Source organism: Oncorhynchus keta, chromosome 7 (genome assembly GCF_023373465.1).
Source record: "Oncorhynchus keta strain PuntledgeMale-10-30-2019 chromosome 7, Oket_V2, whole genome shotgun sequence".
Classification (NCBI taxonomy): Eukaryota; Metazoa; Chordata; class Actinopteri; order Salmoniformes; family Salmonidae; genus Oncorhynchus; species Oncorhynchus keta.
Window position 1 is genome coordinate 26,156,415 of NC_068427.1, and position 14,340 is coordinate 26,170,754.

The 14,340-nt window shown below is 40.3% G+C and overlaps 1 protein-coding gene across 1 annotated transcript in view; it reads left to right on the forward strand.

Moving 5' to 3' along the window:
• The window catches only part of LOC118386224 (F-box-like/WD repeat-containing protein TBL1X), a 43,807-nt gene extending 29,521 nt beyond the window's left edge, over window positions 1-14,286 (forward strand). The window contains exons 5-15 of the mRNA XM_035773772.2: window positions 452-584; window positions 6,905-7,046; window positions 7,179-7,242; window positions 7,353-7,450; window positions 8,961-9,021; window positions 9,132-9,253; window positions 9,466-9,540; window positions 9,681-9,808; window positions 10,785-10,950; window positions 11,142-11,243; window positions 12,294-14,286. Of these exons, the coding sequence (XP_035629665.1) occupies window positions 452-584; window positions 6,905-7,046; window positions 7,179-7,242; window positions 7,353-7,450; window positions 8,961-9,021; window positions 9,132-9,253; window positions 9,466-9,540; window positions 9,681-9,808; window positions 10,785-10,950; window positions 11,142-11,243; window positions 12,294-12,320 (1,118 nt within the window). The 3' untranslated portion in view covers window positions 12,321-14,286. The remainder of the gene's footprint in view (window positions 1-451; window positions 585-6,904; window positions 7,047-7,178; window positions 7,243-7,352; window positions 7,451-8,960; window positions 9,022-9,131; window positions 9,254-9,465; window positions 9,541-9,680; window positions 9,809-10,784; window positions 10,951-11,141; window positions 11,244-12,293) is intronic.
• The last annotated feature ends 54 nt before the right edge of the window (window positions 14,287-14,340 follow it).

Consider the following 14,340-nt stretch of genomic DNA (forward strand, 5'->3'; position numbering starts at 1 on the left):
ACACATTTGATCAATACCGCTGGCAAGATACGAAGATGATTACTGGCTTAGCTCTTAATTCATCTCCCCGAATAGTTGTGCTTTGACGCCGCACAGATTGCTCCTTCTGATTCTTTTGGGTCAACAAGTATGTTTGATGCGGTAATTGAAAATCTTAGATAACACGGTTATTTAAAAATCTCACACTCTTCTTTTTGAAGGCAGTGTTTTAGAACTAGCCTAATTAAAATGATTTGATCTTGAATGGTTATGATTTTGAAAGGTGAGAGGTTAAACATCTCAAATGTTTGTCACAAACGCACTTAATAGATAGTTTGTTTTTGTAGCTGAATATGGCACTAGAATAGAAAGACTGAAAACATGGTTCCATTTCCATGTGATATTCTGAATAGTACAGTAGGTACTGGGAGTTGTATGTGTCTAACAGAGGGTGGGTTTGATCTGATTACAGATAACCAGAGTGAGCCCATGGAGATGGATGTGGACGTGGAGATCCCAGCTAGCAAGGCCACGGTCCTCCGAGGCCATGAGTCAGAGGTGTTCATCTGTGCCTGGAACCCTGTCAGCGACCTGCTCGCCTCTGGGTGAGTCTCACTGGGATGGGTCAGGGGTGGGTGTATGGCTGGCGATATGGCCTAAAAATATTTTTTTTCTTCTAATTTATGGGCGATTCACTATCTATATACAGTTGTCGGAAGTTTACATACAGTTTAGCCAAATACATTTAAACTCAGTTTTTCACAATTCCTGACATTTAATTCTAGTAAAAATTCCCTCTCTTAGGTCAGTTAGGATCACCACTTTATTTTAAGAATGTGAAATGCCAGAATAATAGAGATAATGATTTATTTCAGCTTTTATTTCTTTCATCACATTCCAGAAGTTTACATACACTCAATTAGTATTTGGTAGCATTGCCTTTAAATTGTTTAATTTGGGTCAAACGTTTCAGGTAGCCTTCCACAATCTTCCCACTATAAGTTGGGTGAATTTTGGCCCATTCCTTCTGACAGGGCTGGTGTCAGGTTTGTAGGCCTCCTTGCTCGCACACGCTTTTTCAGTTCTGCCCACAAATTTTCAATAGGATTGAGGTCAGGGCTTTGTGATGGCCACTCCAATACCTTGACTTAGTTGTCCTTAATCCATTTTGCCACAACTTTAGAAGTATGCTTGGGGTCATTGTTCAGTTGGAAGAACCATTTGCGACCAAGCTTTAACTTTAACTGATGTATTGAGATGTTGCTTCAATATATCCACATAATTTTACTTCCCTCATGATGCCATCTATTTTGTGAAGTGCACCCTCCTCCAGACCCTCCTGCAGCAAAGCACACCCACAACATGATGCTGTCACCCCTGTGCTTGAACGGTTGGGATGGTGTTCTTTGGCTTACAAGCCTCCCCCTTTTTCCTCCAAACATAACGATGGTCATTATGGCCAAACAGTTGTATTTTTGTTTCATCAGACCAGAGGACATTTCTCCAAAATGTACGATCTTTGTCCCCATGTGCAGTTGCAAACTGTAGTCTGGCTTTTTTATGGCCGTTCTGGAGCAGTGGCTTCTTCCGTGCTGAGCGGCCTTTCAGGTTATGTCGATATAGGACTCGTTTTACTGTGGATGTAGATAATTTTGTACCTGTTTCCTCCAGCATCTTCACAAGGTTCTTTGTAGTTGTTCTGGGATTGATTTGCACTTTTCGCACCAAGTACGTTTATCTCTAGGAGACAGAATGCGTCTCCTTCCTGAGCGGTATGACGGCTGTGTGGTCCCATGGTGTTTATACTTGCGTACTATTATTTGTAAAGATGAACATGGTATCTTCAGGCGTTTGGAAATTGCTCAGAAGGATGAATCTACAATTATTATTTTTTGGCTGATTTCTTTTGATTTTCCCATGATGTCAAGCAAAAAGGCACTGAGTTTGAAGTTAGGCCTTGAAATACATTCACAGGTACACCCCCAATTGACTCAAATGATGTCAATTAGCTTATCAGAAGCTTCTAAAGCAATGACATAATTTTCTGGAATTTTCCAAGCTGTTAAAGGCACAGTCAACTTAATGTACGCAAACTTCTGACCACTGGAATTGTGATACAGTGAATTATAAGTGAAATAATATGTCTTCAAACAATTGTTGAAAAAATTACTTGTGTCATGCACAAAGTAGATGTCCTAACTGACTTGCCAAAACTATAGTTTGTTTAATAAGAAATTTGTGGAGTGGTTGAAAAACAAGTTTTAATGACTCCAACCTAAGTGTATGTAAACTTCTGACTTCAACTGTACATTACCAATCAAAAGTTTGGAAAAACCTTCTCATTCAAGGGTGTTTCCTTATTTTTTTGTATTTTCTACATTGTACAATAATAAGTGAAGACATAAACTATGAAATAAACAAATATGGAATCATGTAGTAACCAAAGAAGTGTTAAAAAAATCAAAATATATTTAAGATTCTTCAAAGTAGCCACCCTTTGCCTTGATGACAGCTTTGCACACTCTTGGCATTCTCTCAACCAACTTCACCTGGAATGCTTTTCCAACAGTCTTGAAGGAGTTCCCACATATGCTGAGCACTTGTTGACTGCTTTTCCCTCACTCTGCAGTCCAACTCATCCCAAACCATCTCAATTGGATTTAGGTCAGGTGATTGTGGAGGCCAGGTCATCTGATGCAGCACTCCATCACTCTCCTTATTGGTAAAATAGCCCTTACTCAGCCTGGAGATGTGTTGGGTAATTGTCCTGTTGAGAAACAAATTATAGTCCCACTAAGCTCAAACCTGATGGGATGGCATATCACTGCAGAATGCTGTGCTAGCCATACTGGTTAAGTGTGCCTTGAATTTGAAATAAATCACAGACAGTGTCACCAGCAAAGGACCCCCACACCATCACACCTTCTTCTCCATGCTTTGCGGTGGAAACCACACATGTGGAGGTCATCCATTCACCTACTCTGCGTCTCACAAAGACACGGCGGTTGGAACCAAAAATCTTATATTTGGACTCATCAGACCAAAGGACAGATTTCCACCGGTCTAATGTCCATTGCTCGTGTTTCTTGGTCCAAGCAAGTCGCTTTTTATTATTGGTGTCCTTTAGTAGTGGTTAATTTGCAGCAATTCGACCACGAAGGCCTGATTCACTCAGTCTCCTCTGAACAGTTGCTGTTGAGATTAGAGGTCGACCGATTAATCGGAATGGCCGATTAATTAGGGCCGATTTCAAGTTTTCATAACAATCGGAAATCAGTAATTTATTTTGAATTTTTATACCTTTTATTTAACTAGGCAAGTCAGTTAAGAACACATTCTTATTTTCAATGACTGCCTAGGAACTGTGGGTTAACTGCCTTGTTCAGGGACAGAACGACAGATTTTCACCTTGTCAGCTCAGGGTTCCAATCTTGCAACTGCACAGTTAACTAGTCCAACGCTCTAACCATTGCACTCCACGAGTAGCCTGCCTGTTACGCGAATGCAGTAGAAGCCAAGATAAATTGCTAGCTAGCATTAAACGTATCTTATAAAAAACAATCAATCATAATCACTAGTTATAACTACTACTCTAGTTTAGCAGGCAATATTAACCAGGTGAAATTGTGTCATTTCTCTTGCACGCAGTCAGGGTATATGCAACAGTTTGGGCTGCCTGGCTCATTGCGAACTAATTTGCCAGAATTTTACGTAATTATGACATACATTGAAGGTTGTGCAATGTAAAAAGAATATTTAGACTTAGGGATGCCACCCGTTAGATAAAATACCGAACGGTTCCGTATTTCACTGAAATAATAAACGTTTTGTTTTCGAAAGGATAGTTTCCAGATTCGATCATATTAATGACCAAAGGCTCGTATTTCTGTTTGTTATTGTGTTATTTATTTTATTTTTTATTTTACCTTTATTTAACCAGGCAAGTCAGTTAAGAACATATTCTTATTTTCAATGACGGCCTGGGAACAGTGGGTTAACTGCCTGTTCAGGGGCAGAACGACAGATTTGTACCATGTCAGCTCGGCGGTTTGAACTCGCAACCTTCCGGTTACTAGTCCAACGCTCTAACCACTAGGCTACGCTGCCGCCGTTATTGTGTTATAATTAAGTCTGATTTGATAAAGCAATCTGACTGAGCGCAAGCCCGTAATCATTCATTCAAACAGCACTTTTGTGCGTTTTGCCAGCAGCTCTTCGCAAGCACAGCGCTGTTTATGACTTCAAGCCTATCAGCCTAATGGCTGGTGTAACCAATGTGAAATGGCTAGCTAGTTAGCTGGGTGTGAGCTAACACTGTTTCAAACGTCACTCGCTTTTAGATTTTGAGTAGTTATTCCCCTTGCGCTTCGGCTTTTGTGGAGCTTTGGGTAATGATGCTTCGAGAGTGGCTGTATTTGATGTCTTCCCGGGTTCGAGCCCAGGTAGGGTCGAGGAGGGGGGAAGCTATACTGTTACACTGGCAATATTATAGTGCCTATAAGAACATCCAATAGTCAAAGGTATATGAAATACAAATGGTATAGAGAGAAATAGTCCTATAAATACTATATTAACTACAACCTAAAACCTCTTACCTTGGAATATTGAAGTCTCATGTTAAAAGGAACCACCAACTTTCATATGTTCTCATGTTCTGAGCAAGGAACTTAAACGTTAGCTTTTTTACATGGCACACATTTTTATATGGCACATATCACTTTCTTCTCCAACACTTTGTTTTTGCATTATTTAAACCGACATTGAACATGTTTCATTATTTATTTGAGGCTCAATTGATTTTAATGATGTTTTATATTAAGTTAAAATAAGTGTTAATTCAGTATTGTTGTAATTTTCATTATTACAAATAAAAAAATTGTCTGATTAATCGGTATCGGCTTTTTTGGTCCTCCAATAATCGGTATCGGCGTTGAAAAATCATAATGTCACGTTCTGACCTTTATTTCCTTTGTTTTGTATTTATTTTAGTATGGTCAGGGCGTGAGTTGGGTGGGCAGTCTATGTTTGTTTTTCTATGTTTTGGGGTATTTCTATGTTTCGGCCTAGTATGGTTCTCAATCAGAGGCAGGTGTCATTAGTTGTCTCTGATTGAGAATCATACTTAGGTAGCCTGGGTTTCACTGTGTGTTTGTGGGTGATTGTTCCTGTCTCTGTGTTTTGCACCAGATAGGGCTGTTTTTGATTTTCCACGTTTATTGTTTTGTAGTGTTCGTGTTTATCTTTTTTTATTAAACATGAATCAATATAACCACACTGCGTTTTGGTCCGCCTCTACTTCACCACAGGAATACCATTACACATAATCGGTCGACCTCTCGTTGAGATGTTTGTTACTTGAACTATGAAGCATTTATTTGGGCTGCCATCTGAGGTGCAGTTAACTCAAATGAACTTATCCTTAGCAGCAGAGGTTACTCTGGGTCTTCCTTTCCTGTGGAAGTCCTCATTAGAGCCTGTTTCATCATAGCACTTGATGTTTTCTGCTACTGCACTTGAAGAAACTTTCAAAGTTCTCAATTTTCCAGATTGACTGACCTTCATGTCTTGAAGTAATGATGGACTGTTGTTTTTTGTTGCTTATTTGAGCTGTTGCCATAATATGGACTTGGTATTTTACTAAATAGGGCTATCTTCTGTATACCACCCCTACCTCGTCACAACACAACGGATTGGCTCAAACGCATTAAGAAGGAAAGAAATTCCACAAATGAACTTTTACATGGCACACCTGTTTATTGAATGTGTGCAAAGTGTCATCAAGGCAAAGGGTGGCTACTTTGAAGAGCCTCAAATATAAAATACATGTTAATTTGTTTAACACTTTTTTGATTACATGATTCCATATGTGTTTTTTCATATGTTTGATGTCTTTGCTATAATTCTACAATGTAGAAAATAGTAGGTGTGTCCAAAATCTTGTGTGTATATATACTGTATGTGTGTAATATATATTGTGTGTGTGTATGTATGTATAAAACATGGTTTGACATTTTCTCAAAATACGCTTTGTTGCACAAAATTAATAGTCAATACACTGCATTTTAAACAGTCTGGAATAATCTGATGAATTCGGGGCTTGTAAAATTATACCTAGACCAAATATAAGCCTTTAACCATAAGACCGACTAATTATTTTATCAAAATAGTTTCACCTGCTTTTTTTTCAAGTCTGTCTATGAATATATAACCAAAACCATGAAAACTAACACCGGTCTCTTAAACAATATTTCAGACTCGAACCCACTGCTAATTAGTAGGCAGCTAATGTTTATATTTCAAGTCGAGCCAACTTGGATATTTTTGCCTGCTAACAAGTTACTGTAGAACAGTTGAACTGTTATGAATACACCCTCCTGGCCATCTCTAAAACTTGTGAACTACAGCCGGTTGGTTCACTTTGTTTAGATGTTGAAATCAAGTGGCCTACATTGATAAAAAATATGCTTATTTCTCAGAATGAGAACAAGTTGCCAATTTTTATGCTCATGGCACATTTATAAAACAGACAGCGAGCATGTAACCATCTGAGGCTAAAATGCTGCTAGCAGTATGTGGTACCGCAATGCTGCACGCAACAAACTGAGCATCTATTTGCCACAATCATGTTCATTGATACTCCCGTCGAGTAGGGTCTGCTCTGTTCTACATTTCCGGAGTGAAGACATAAAAAGAGTATCGTTACAAAGGTTAAGTTCTCCTCTATTACAGTAAAATAATGTTGAAACTGCTTGTCATAGCGGAATAAGTGATCTTTCATCTCTTTGTTTTGAGTGGCAGGGGGAGGGACTGGGTCAGTGCTGGGTTGACTTCTCTGGGACTTGGGAGGCTAGAGCGACACACACACACTGCCGCACACACACTATGTATTGAATTTTTCTTCTATATTCTATCTGTTTGTGTCTAGGTCGGGAGACTCGACAGCCCGGATCTGGAACCTTATTGAGAACAGTAACAGCAGCCCCACCCAGCTGGTGCTCAAACACTGCATCAGGGAGGGGGGGCAGGACGTCCCCAGCAACAAAGATGTCACCTCACTAGACTGGAATGTGAGTTCTCAGTGGTCCATTCCATCCACGTCTACTGTATCTATTCTTACTTGACTGAAATGGTCTGGAACAGAACATTAGAAGCCATCTACACTGAGGACAGTTCACTAACAGGTCTGTTTTACCCCACAGAGCGATGGGACACTCTTAGCAACCGGATCCTATGATGGATTTGCAAGGATATGGACAAAAGATGGTATGCTGAGTTTTGTAGCTTTTTTTAATTCAATTAAACAACCGTTCCCAATGCCCATTCTGAATCATACTGTTATCTGTGCAGATGCATTAAACTCTTGTCTTTCACAGGTAATCTGGCGAGCACCTTGGGCCAACATAAAGGACCCATATTTGCACTGAAGTGGAACAAGAAAGGGAACTGTATCCTCAGTGCTGGTGTAGATAAGGTATTTTTGATTGAATGCATCATGTCACTCATGTAGCAATCAATTAATATTAGTTCAAGAATGCGGACTGAATGTTTTTGTATACCGCCCAACAAGGTTCCTTCAAATGTCTTTGGGCACTGAGCAAATTTCAGTTCTGATGAGAGTTAACTTGAACGTTGTGAAAATTCTGTGCACGTTTACTATGAACACTGAGGCTGTACCCGCTGTAATTTACTGTTTTAACAGTGACCAAGTAGACTACTGTGGCTATTTGATCATAATGTAGTCCTACCAGAGTGGCCTACCATCAAACAATGGAAAAAATGCATCCCATAACATTTTAACATGGAAATAGCTGTTCTATCGTTCAGCCTACAGTAGCAGCCGATGTGTGGTGTTCAATGTAGGCCTACATTCCATGAGACTTTTGAAAAAACATGCAGGGCTTGACATTAAGTAATCCTTCTCACCCCCCTTTTAAGATTTAGATGCACTATTGTAAAGTGGCTGTTCCACTGGATGTTATAAGGTGAATGCACCAATTTGTAAGTCGCTCTGGATAAGAGCGTCTGCTAAATGACTTAAATGTAAATGTAAAATTAACCTGTTTATCCACTTGTCCTTCAGATAAGGAGGTGACAACATTTTTGTTGTGTTTGATGCAAGAAACCACTTTACAAAATAAAATGCATTATTAGTCCCATACCGTTATTACAGAGATAACAGACAAATGCTGCTACCCTCTGCCTATTGGTTACTTAGATTATTTAAGCCTGTCTCAAAATACAACACTGCCCCTTTTAAGACATATAAAACAGCTCTTTACCTGAATCGCTTTTCTATGATGGCTAGAAATGTTAACGCTGTGTGCTCTTGTAGGAAGCAACCACTCCCACATTTCTTACTACAAATGAGTTATAACTGGACTAATAACTCGCCAACCAGCAAAAAATATGAACAAATATGCACGCGTGGCTACATGCAGCTCTCACTTTGATCTCAAAACAAGCTCATAATAATTGTGACCACTCATGCTGTAAAACAGTCCAGTTCAAAATTAATGGTACAAATCCATATATGGCAATGGTCTATTGGCATATAGGCCTACTGCAGCTCTGATTGGTTATGGCGCACCGGTCTGTGTAGAGTGCGGGTCTGAGTCCTGCCTGTTAATGCAATAGAATCCTACTCCGATGCTCTCTGCCTAAAACAAAATCTCTTGCATAGTTTGTTTTTCATACTAAGTCTTGCGAAGTTTGTTTTGTTTCTGTACGTTGCGTTGAAAGTGGCTAGTATTGAGTTGGTTCAATCACAATTCCCACAGTAAAGGGAAACATTGATATTGTTAACTAACGGGGAAAACTCAAGAAGGTTTAGTGAAGTTCAATCTCATGCTTCTATGCGCAGGCTGATATTTCTTCTACGCGGCAGTCCCGGGGTAACTACGTGCACAGATTAGAAGGAACATTGCCCCCCAATTGTCAAGAGTTTGTACTGCATTTTCTATGTATCTATTGTCATTTTCCAGACGACAATCATTTGGGACGCACACACAGGAGAGGCTAAGCAGCAGTTCCCCTTCCATTCAGGTAAGCCCCCTGTTTCCCGAACAGAAAGATGTAGGACTTCAGCTTCCCGGCTGATGTGAGTTAACTCTTTGCAAACCCTCCTGTCCCTATGTGTTGCCTCCTAACCACAGCTCCAGCCCTGGACGTGGACTGGCAAAACAACACAACATTTGCCTCCTGCAGCACAGACATGTGCATCCACGTGTGTCGACTGGGCAGCGACCGGCCGCTCAAGACCTACCAGGGCCACACGGTAAACAAACAGACAGCGTCTGTGTTCTAACCTCTACATCTCACACTACTGAGGACATAGTCACACTTAGGATTTCTCTACTGAATGTGTTTTCCCCATCTTTTGTACTTCTGCAAAGTAAATAAGATTATTTTGTGACTAGTGGTAGGAAGAACAGGATGTCTTGTGTTGGTCCTCTGAGTCTACATGATATCTGCCCATGTGTGTTTCAGAATGAAGTTAACGCTATTAAGTGGGACCCGTCAGGGATGCTACTAGCCTCCTGCTCTGATGACATGACTTTAAAGGTAATGCCAGTGCTGCTACTTCAGGCAAGATTCTGGACACACAATGAATTCCACCTCTTTCCTATGACCATGATCTATATGTCAATATAAGAATGTAATTATTACATAGTGAGTTTAAAGTGTGCTGTGCTCTTCCCCAGATCTGGAGTATGAAGCAGGACTCATGTGTCCATGACCTCCAGGCCCACAGTAAAGAGATCTACACTATCAAGTGGAGCCCCACCGGCCCAGGCACCAGCAACCCCAACGCCAACATCATGCTGGCTAGGTGGGACACACACACACAGCTCCTAAGCTTGTTTTGGGACACCGTTGTGATTTATTAGTTGAAAATGGGCAGTGTGTGTGCCAGTGAAAGGGTCTCTTGTCAAAAAGTGTCCCAGACATCCGCCCAGGTCTAATAACTGTCAGTCGTTGAGGGACATAAAGCCGATGACCCAGACATGAATGCATGCGTAAATGTTACAGTTCAAATAGCAGAGGTATTTACAACCTCTACTGGCATCCCCTGGGATGGGTCTATATTTCATTCTTGATGTAAAACGGCCATTACTGCTATGACTTGTGAGGAACTTGATAGTTATCTGAGGTAAATGCGGCTATTGTACACCAAGATACAGCTCCTGTCTGATCCTGTGATTTATTTGGTTCTTTCCGAACTTCTTTTTTTCATTGAGTTTGTATCTCCATCTTTTCCTTTGTCTTTGTACAGTGAGATTTGCAACCTAGCCAGGTTGACTTACACTACCTAATAATAACATTTTGATGAGAAAGTGTGAATGAAAGTCTGCTTCTCTTTTCATTAACACTTGCTTTCAACCGTGTCTCTCCTTTTGTGGTGACAGATATTCACACCATATCACTGATCCTACAAAATCACACATCCTGTTTTGGCTCTGTGAATCAGCATTTTGAAATAGAATTTGTGTCGACCACCAAAGCAAACTTATTGACATGTTTCTTACATTTCATATCCTTCTTTTCATATCCTTCTTTCCATGTAGTGTTGTTGTCAATCTAAAGCTGGAAAAACTACCCGGCTGCTACTTTGTCATAAAGGTGTTAAATCGCCTGTCAAACCCTGTAAATTAACATTCGTATGGAAAGACCAATGATGGCTTGTTGATATTAACATAAACTTAAAGTTAGAGCTTTCATGTATTTCAGTTACAGTATGTCTTTGCATGTTGTAGATAGCAGTTAGTAGATGGAGAACTGACCATGTGCTATATTGTACCCCTTAGTGCCTCGTTTGACTCAACTGTGCGTCTGTGGGATGTGGAGCGAGGTGTGTGTATCCACACCCTGACCAAACACCAGGAGCCCGTCTACAGTGTGGCCTTCAGCCCTGACGGGAAGCACTTGGCCAGCGGCTCCTTCGACAAGTGTGTCCACATCTGGAACACCATGGTGAGTCACCCAGGAGATTATAACAGCTTAAAACAGGTTATAGCAGCTTACAACAGTTAATTACTTGGTCATGGAAAACCCCTGGCCCCAATGCATTACCCAGACAGTGAGATCAGTGATGTTGTAAGGTCGAGCAGGCAACTATGGCCATCAAGCAGTCCTCACCAAAGTTGGTTGTGTTGTGGTTGCAGACTGGAGCCTTGGTGCATAGCTACAGGGGGACCGGAGGGATTTTCGAGGTGTGTTGGAACAGCACAGGAGACAAAGTTGGTGCTAGCGCTTCAGATGGATCAGTAAGTTGTCATATTTTAGTAGAGTTGGATTATAATTTGTGTTTCAAGCTGTATATCATTTGTAATGATCTGTTTTCTTTCATTCATGCAAGCACTGTTTATTTTATTTCACCTTTATTTAACCATGTAGGCAAGTTGAGAACAAGTTCTCATTTACAATTGTGAACTGGCCAAGATAAAGCAAAGCAGTTCGACACATACAACGACACAGAGTTACACATGGAGTAAAACAAACATACAGTCAATAATACAGTATAAACAAGTCTATATACGATGTGAGCAAATGAGGTGAGATAAGGGAGGTAAAGGCAAAAAAAGGCCATGGTGACAAAGTAAATACAATATAGCAAGTAAAACACTGGAATGGTGTTGGAAGACTGTGCAAAGTAGATATAAAAATAATGGGGTGCAAAGGAGCAAAATAAAAATAAATGTAAAAAATGAGCTAAATAAATACAGTAGGGAAAGAGGTAGTTGTTTGGGCTCAATTATATGTGGGCTATGTACAGGTGCAGTAATCTGTGAGCTGCTCTGTCAATCACACGTTTCTAGATGTTAAAGGGATACTTCGGGATTTTGGCAATGAGGCTCTTTATCTACTTCCCCCGAGTCAGATTAACTTGTGGATACCATTTTATGTCTCTTGTGTCCAGTATGAAGGAATTTAAAGTTCGTTTCGTGAGCCAATGCTAACTAGCGTTAGCGCAATTACTGGAAGTCTATGAGCATCTACTAGCATTCTAGCAGATACCCATAGACTTCCAGTCATTGTGCTAACGGTAGTTAGCAATTGTGCTAGCTCCAGTTAGCAACTTCCTTCAAACTGTACGCAGAGACATCAAAATGGTATCTACGAGTTCATCTGACTGGGGAAGTAGATAAATTTCCTCATTTGCAAAATCCCAAAGTATCCCTTTTAACCAAGGTGAATAAAAGCTAAGCCCCTAATGCTTTAGTCTCGGGACCAATGCTTTCAAAAGTGCATGGAGAGGAACCAAAATAATCCGAAGCATAATATGTATTATTAATCATGTTATCTTTGCCCTCCAGGTATGTGTTCTTGATCTCAGAAAATAGCATCCTGGCAGTGACTTTGAAGTTGGACCCTGCCATCTGCAAACACTCTCATAGCTCAAAGCAGGCCTGGCAACATGGAGGACATCCTCATAGGGCGGACACAGGAGACATTTTAACAACCACAAACTACTTAATGACAGAGGCAATCCTCAGTTTGTGGATTTGAGTCTCCTGTTTAAGACCACAAAGAACATTTCCTGGGTTAATTAACATACTGGACGAAATCCAATTTATTTTGTTCAGCCATGTTTTAAAAGGTGCCTAGCGGCCCTGCTGTTATCTGGCTAGGGTCTGAATCATGAGGAAGAGGGTTTGTATAGGAAGAGGTGTGTGGAGAGACAGACCGGTGTTTTGGGTGTGTTTGACATGACATTGTGAGAGAAAGGTTGTGTTTTAGAATGTATCTAAGCACATGTTAGCCCTATGGTGTCCTGAGTTGAGAAACAATATGGGAGACATGAGGAAAGTGACATTGTTATTGCTGCACTGGCATTCTCAAATTATGTGATGTTTAAATTGTCCTCAGTGGAGAATAGTTCCTGTTTAAACAGTACTTCTTGCAGATTTTTCACAAACGGACTTCTGAAAGTCAGAGTTAAAAAAGGTGCCGCTATGCGGTAGCTCTGTGCTCGCATTTAATAACATCAAGGTCAACCAAAATCACCAAACTGCCATGTTTAACTTCTCTAAGTTTGAATGACATTTAATTCACTTTAAAAAGAAAATATGCAAAAAGCGTGGTTTATAAACATATATTCTCCCTTCTGGATGTACATTTAATGAATGTAAAGATATGTAAATTAGAAAAATACACAGACTTATATACTGTGTATATATGTTTATATTCAGTACACTTTAACGTAATCTTCTAGACGCTCAATACTGGCTTGAGCTATCACATCTTTTCTTTGCTGATACTCGGTTACAAGACCCTGATTCAATTTTGTGCACGTCAGATAGATGTTTCTTTTGTTTCCATGTATGTTATTTTATTCTGACAATTATGTGTGTATCAGGTTGGTGTGTTAAGTCAGGTGATGCTGAAGTGGACTGTAGTCATTTCACTGATGGCTCTTTACACTTTAAGCCATGGAGATCTGTGCCTCAACGTAACTGAATGGACCATGGGTAATGATGAATGGGATAAAGATGGGATGTTACATTCTGTAGGCTCTACCTGTTTTGTCGGGGTTACCCCTGGGTCAGGTCTGGGATGTGAAACAGGACGTGTCTGTATTCAGCCCTAATGACAACCATTGAAATGGAAATCAGAACAGACAGAGCACATGCTGATTGAGAAGGAGAGGATGCTGTGAACATTTGTATTGTGTTGTCTTAATGTTGCTTTAGTAGCAAAGTGTCATCACTAGTCATCTACTGAGCTTTTCTTACAGTACTCCTTTGTTTGGCAGGGTGATCGTTCTGGTGGAAACCCAGGTTACACGCTGACTGATCAACCAGGCTCTGATTGGTCAAATGGAAGTCCTACTGTAGCTTCTAAGCTGTGATTGGTTGAGTTGGGTTGAGGTCCCGACATTGCCACCGCCTGATCTATGGTCAGATTGGATTTATTTGACTTGCCTGTATGATGGATTTAGCTTTGTGTGCAGTATGTCTACTTGTACTTATCGTGGTCTAACGTGACAGTCTTTTCAAACCAACAAGCCACCACTTTGAGAATGCCTTTTATGCCTTTTCAGCATTTTATTTCATTTTTTTTTTATATAAATAATCCGGCGTTGATGTTTTTTTGCTGAGAGCCAATATTGTCTGTGTCAGACTGAGAATCGGGCTGTGGTTGGTGGCCATCTTGGCATGTTGAGAAGCCCAGTGTGGAATAAAATGCTGTGACTGACAGCGATCTCTCTCCTACCCCAGTCTAGGATATGGTCATCTGTTTCCAAGACTAAACAATGAATTCACACTCAATGTCTCAAATAAATCACTCTATTTTGATATGAGAAAACACTGTCCGTTTCTTGTATTGTTGGGTTTGTCACTTATGCAGCAGAATGTATAG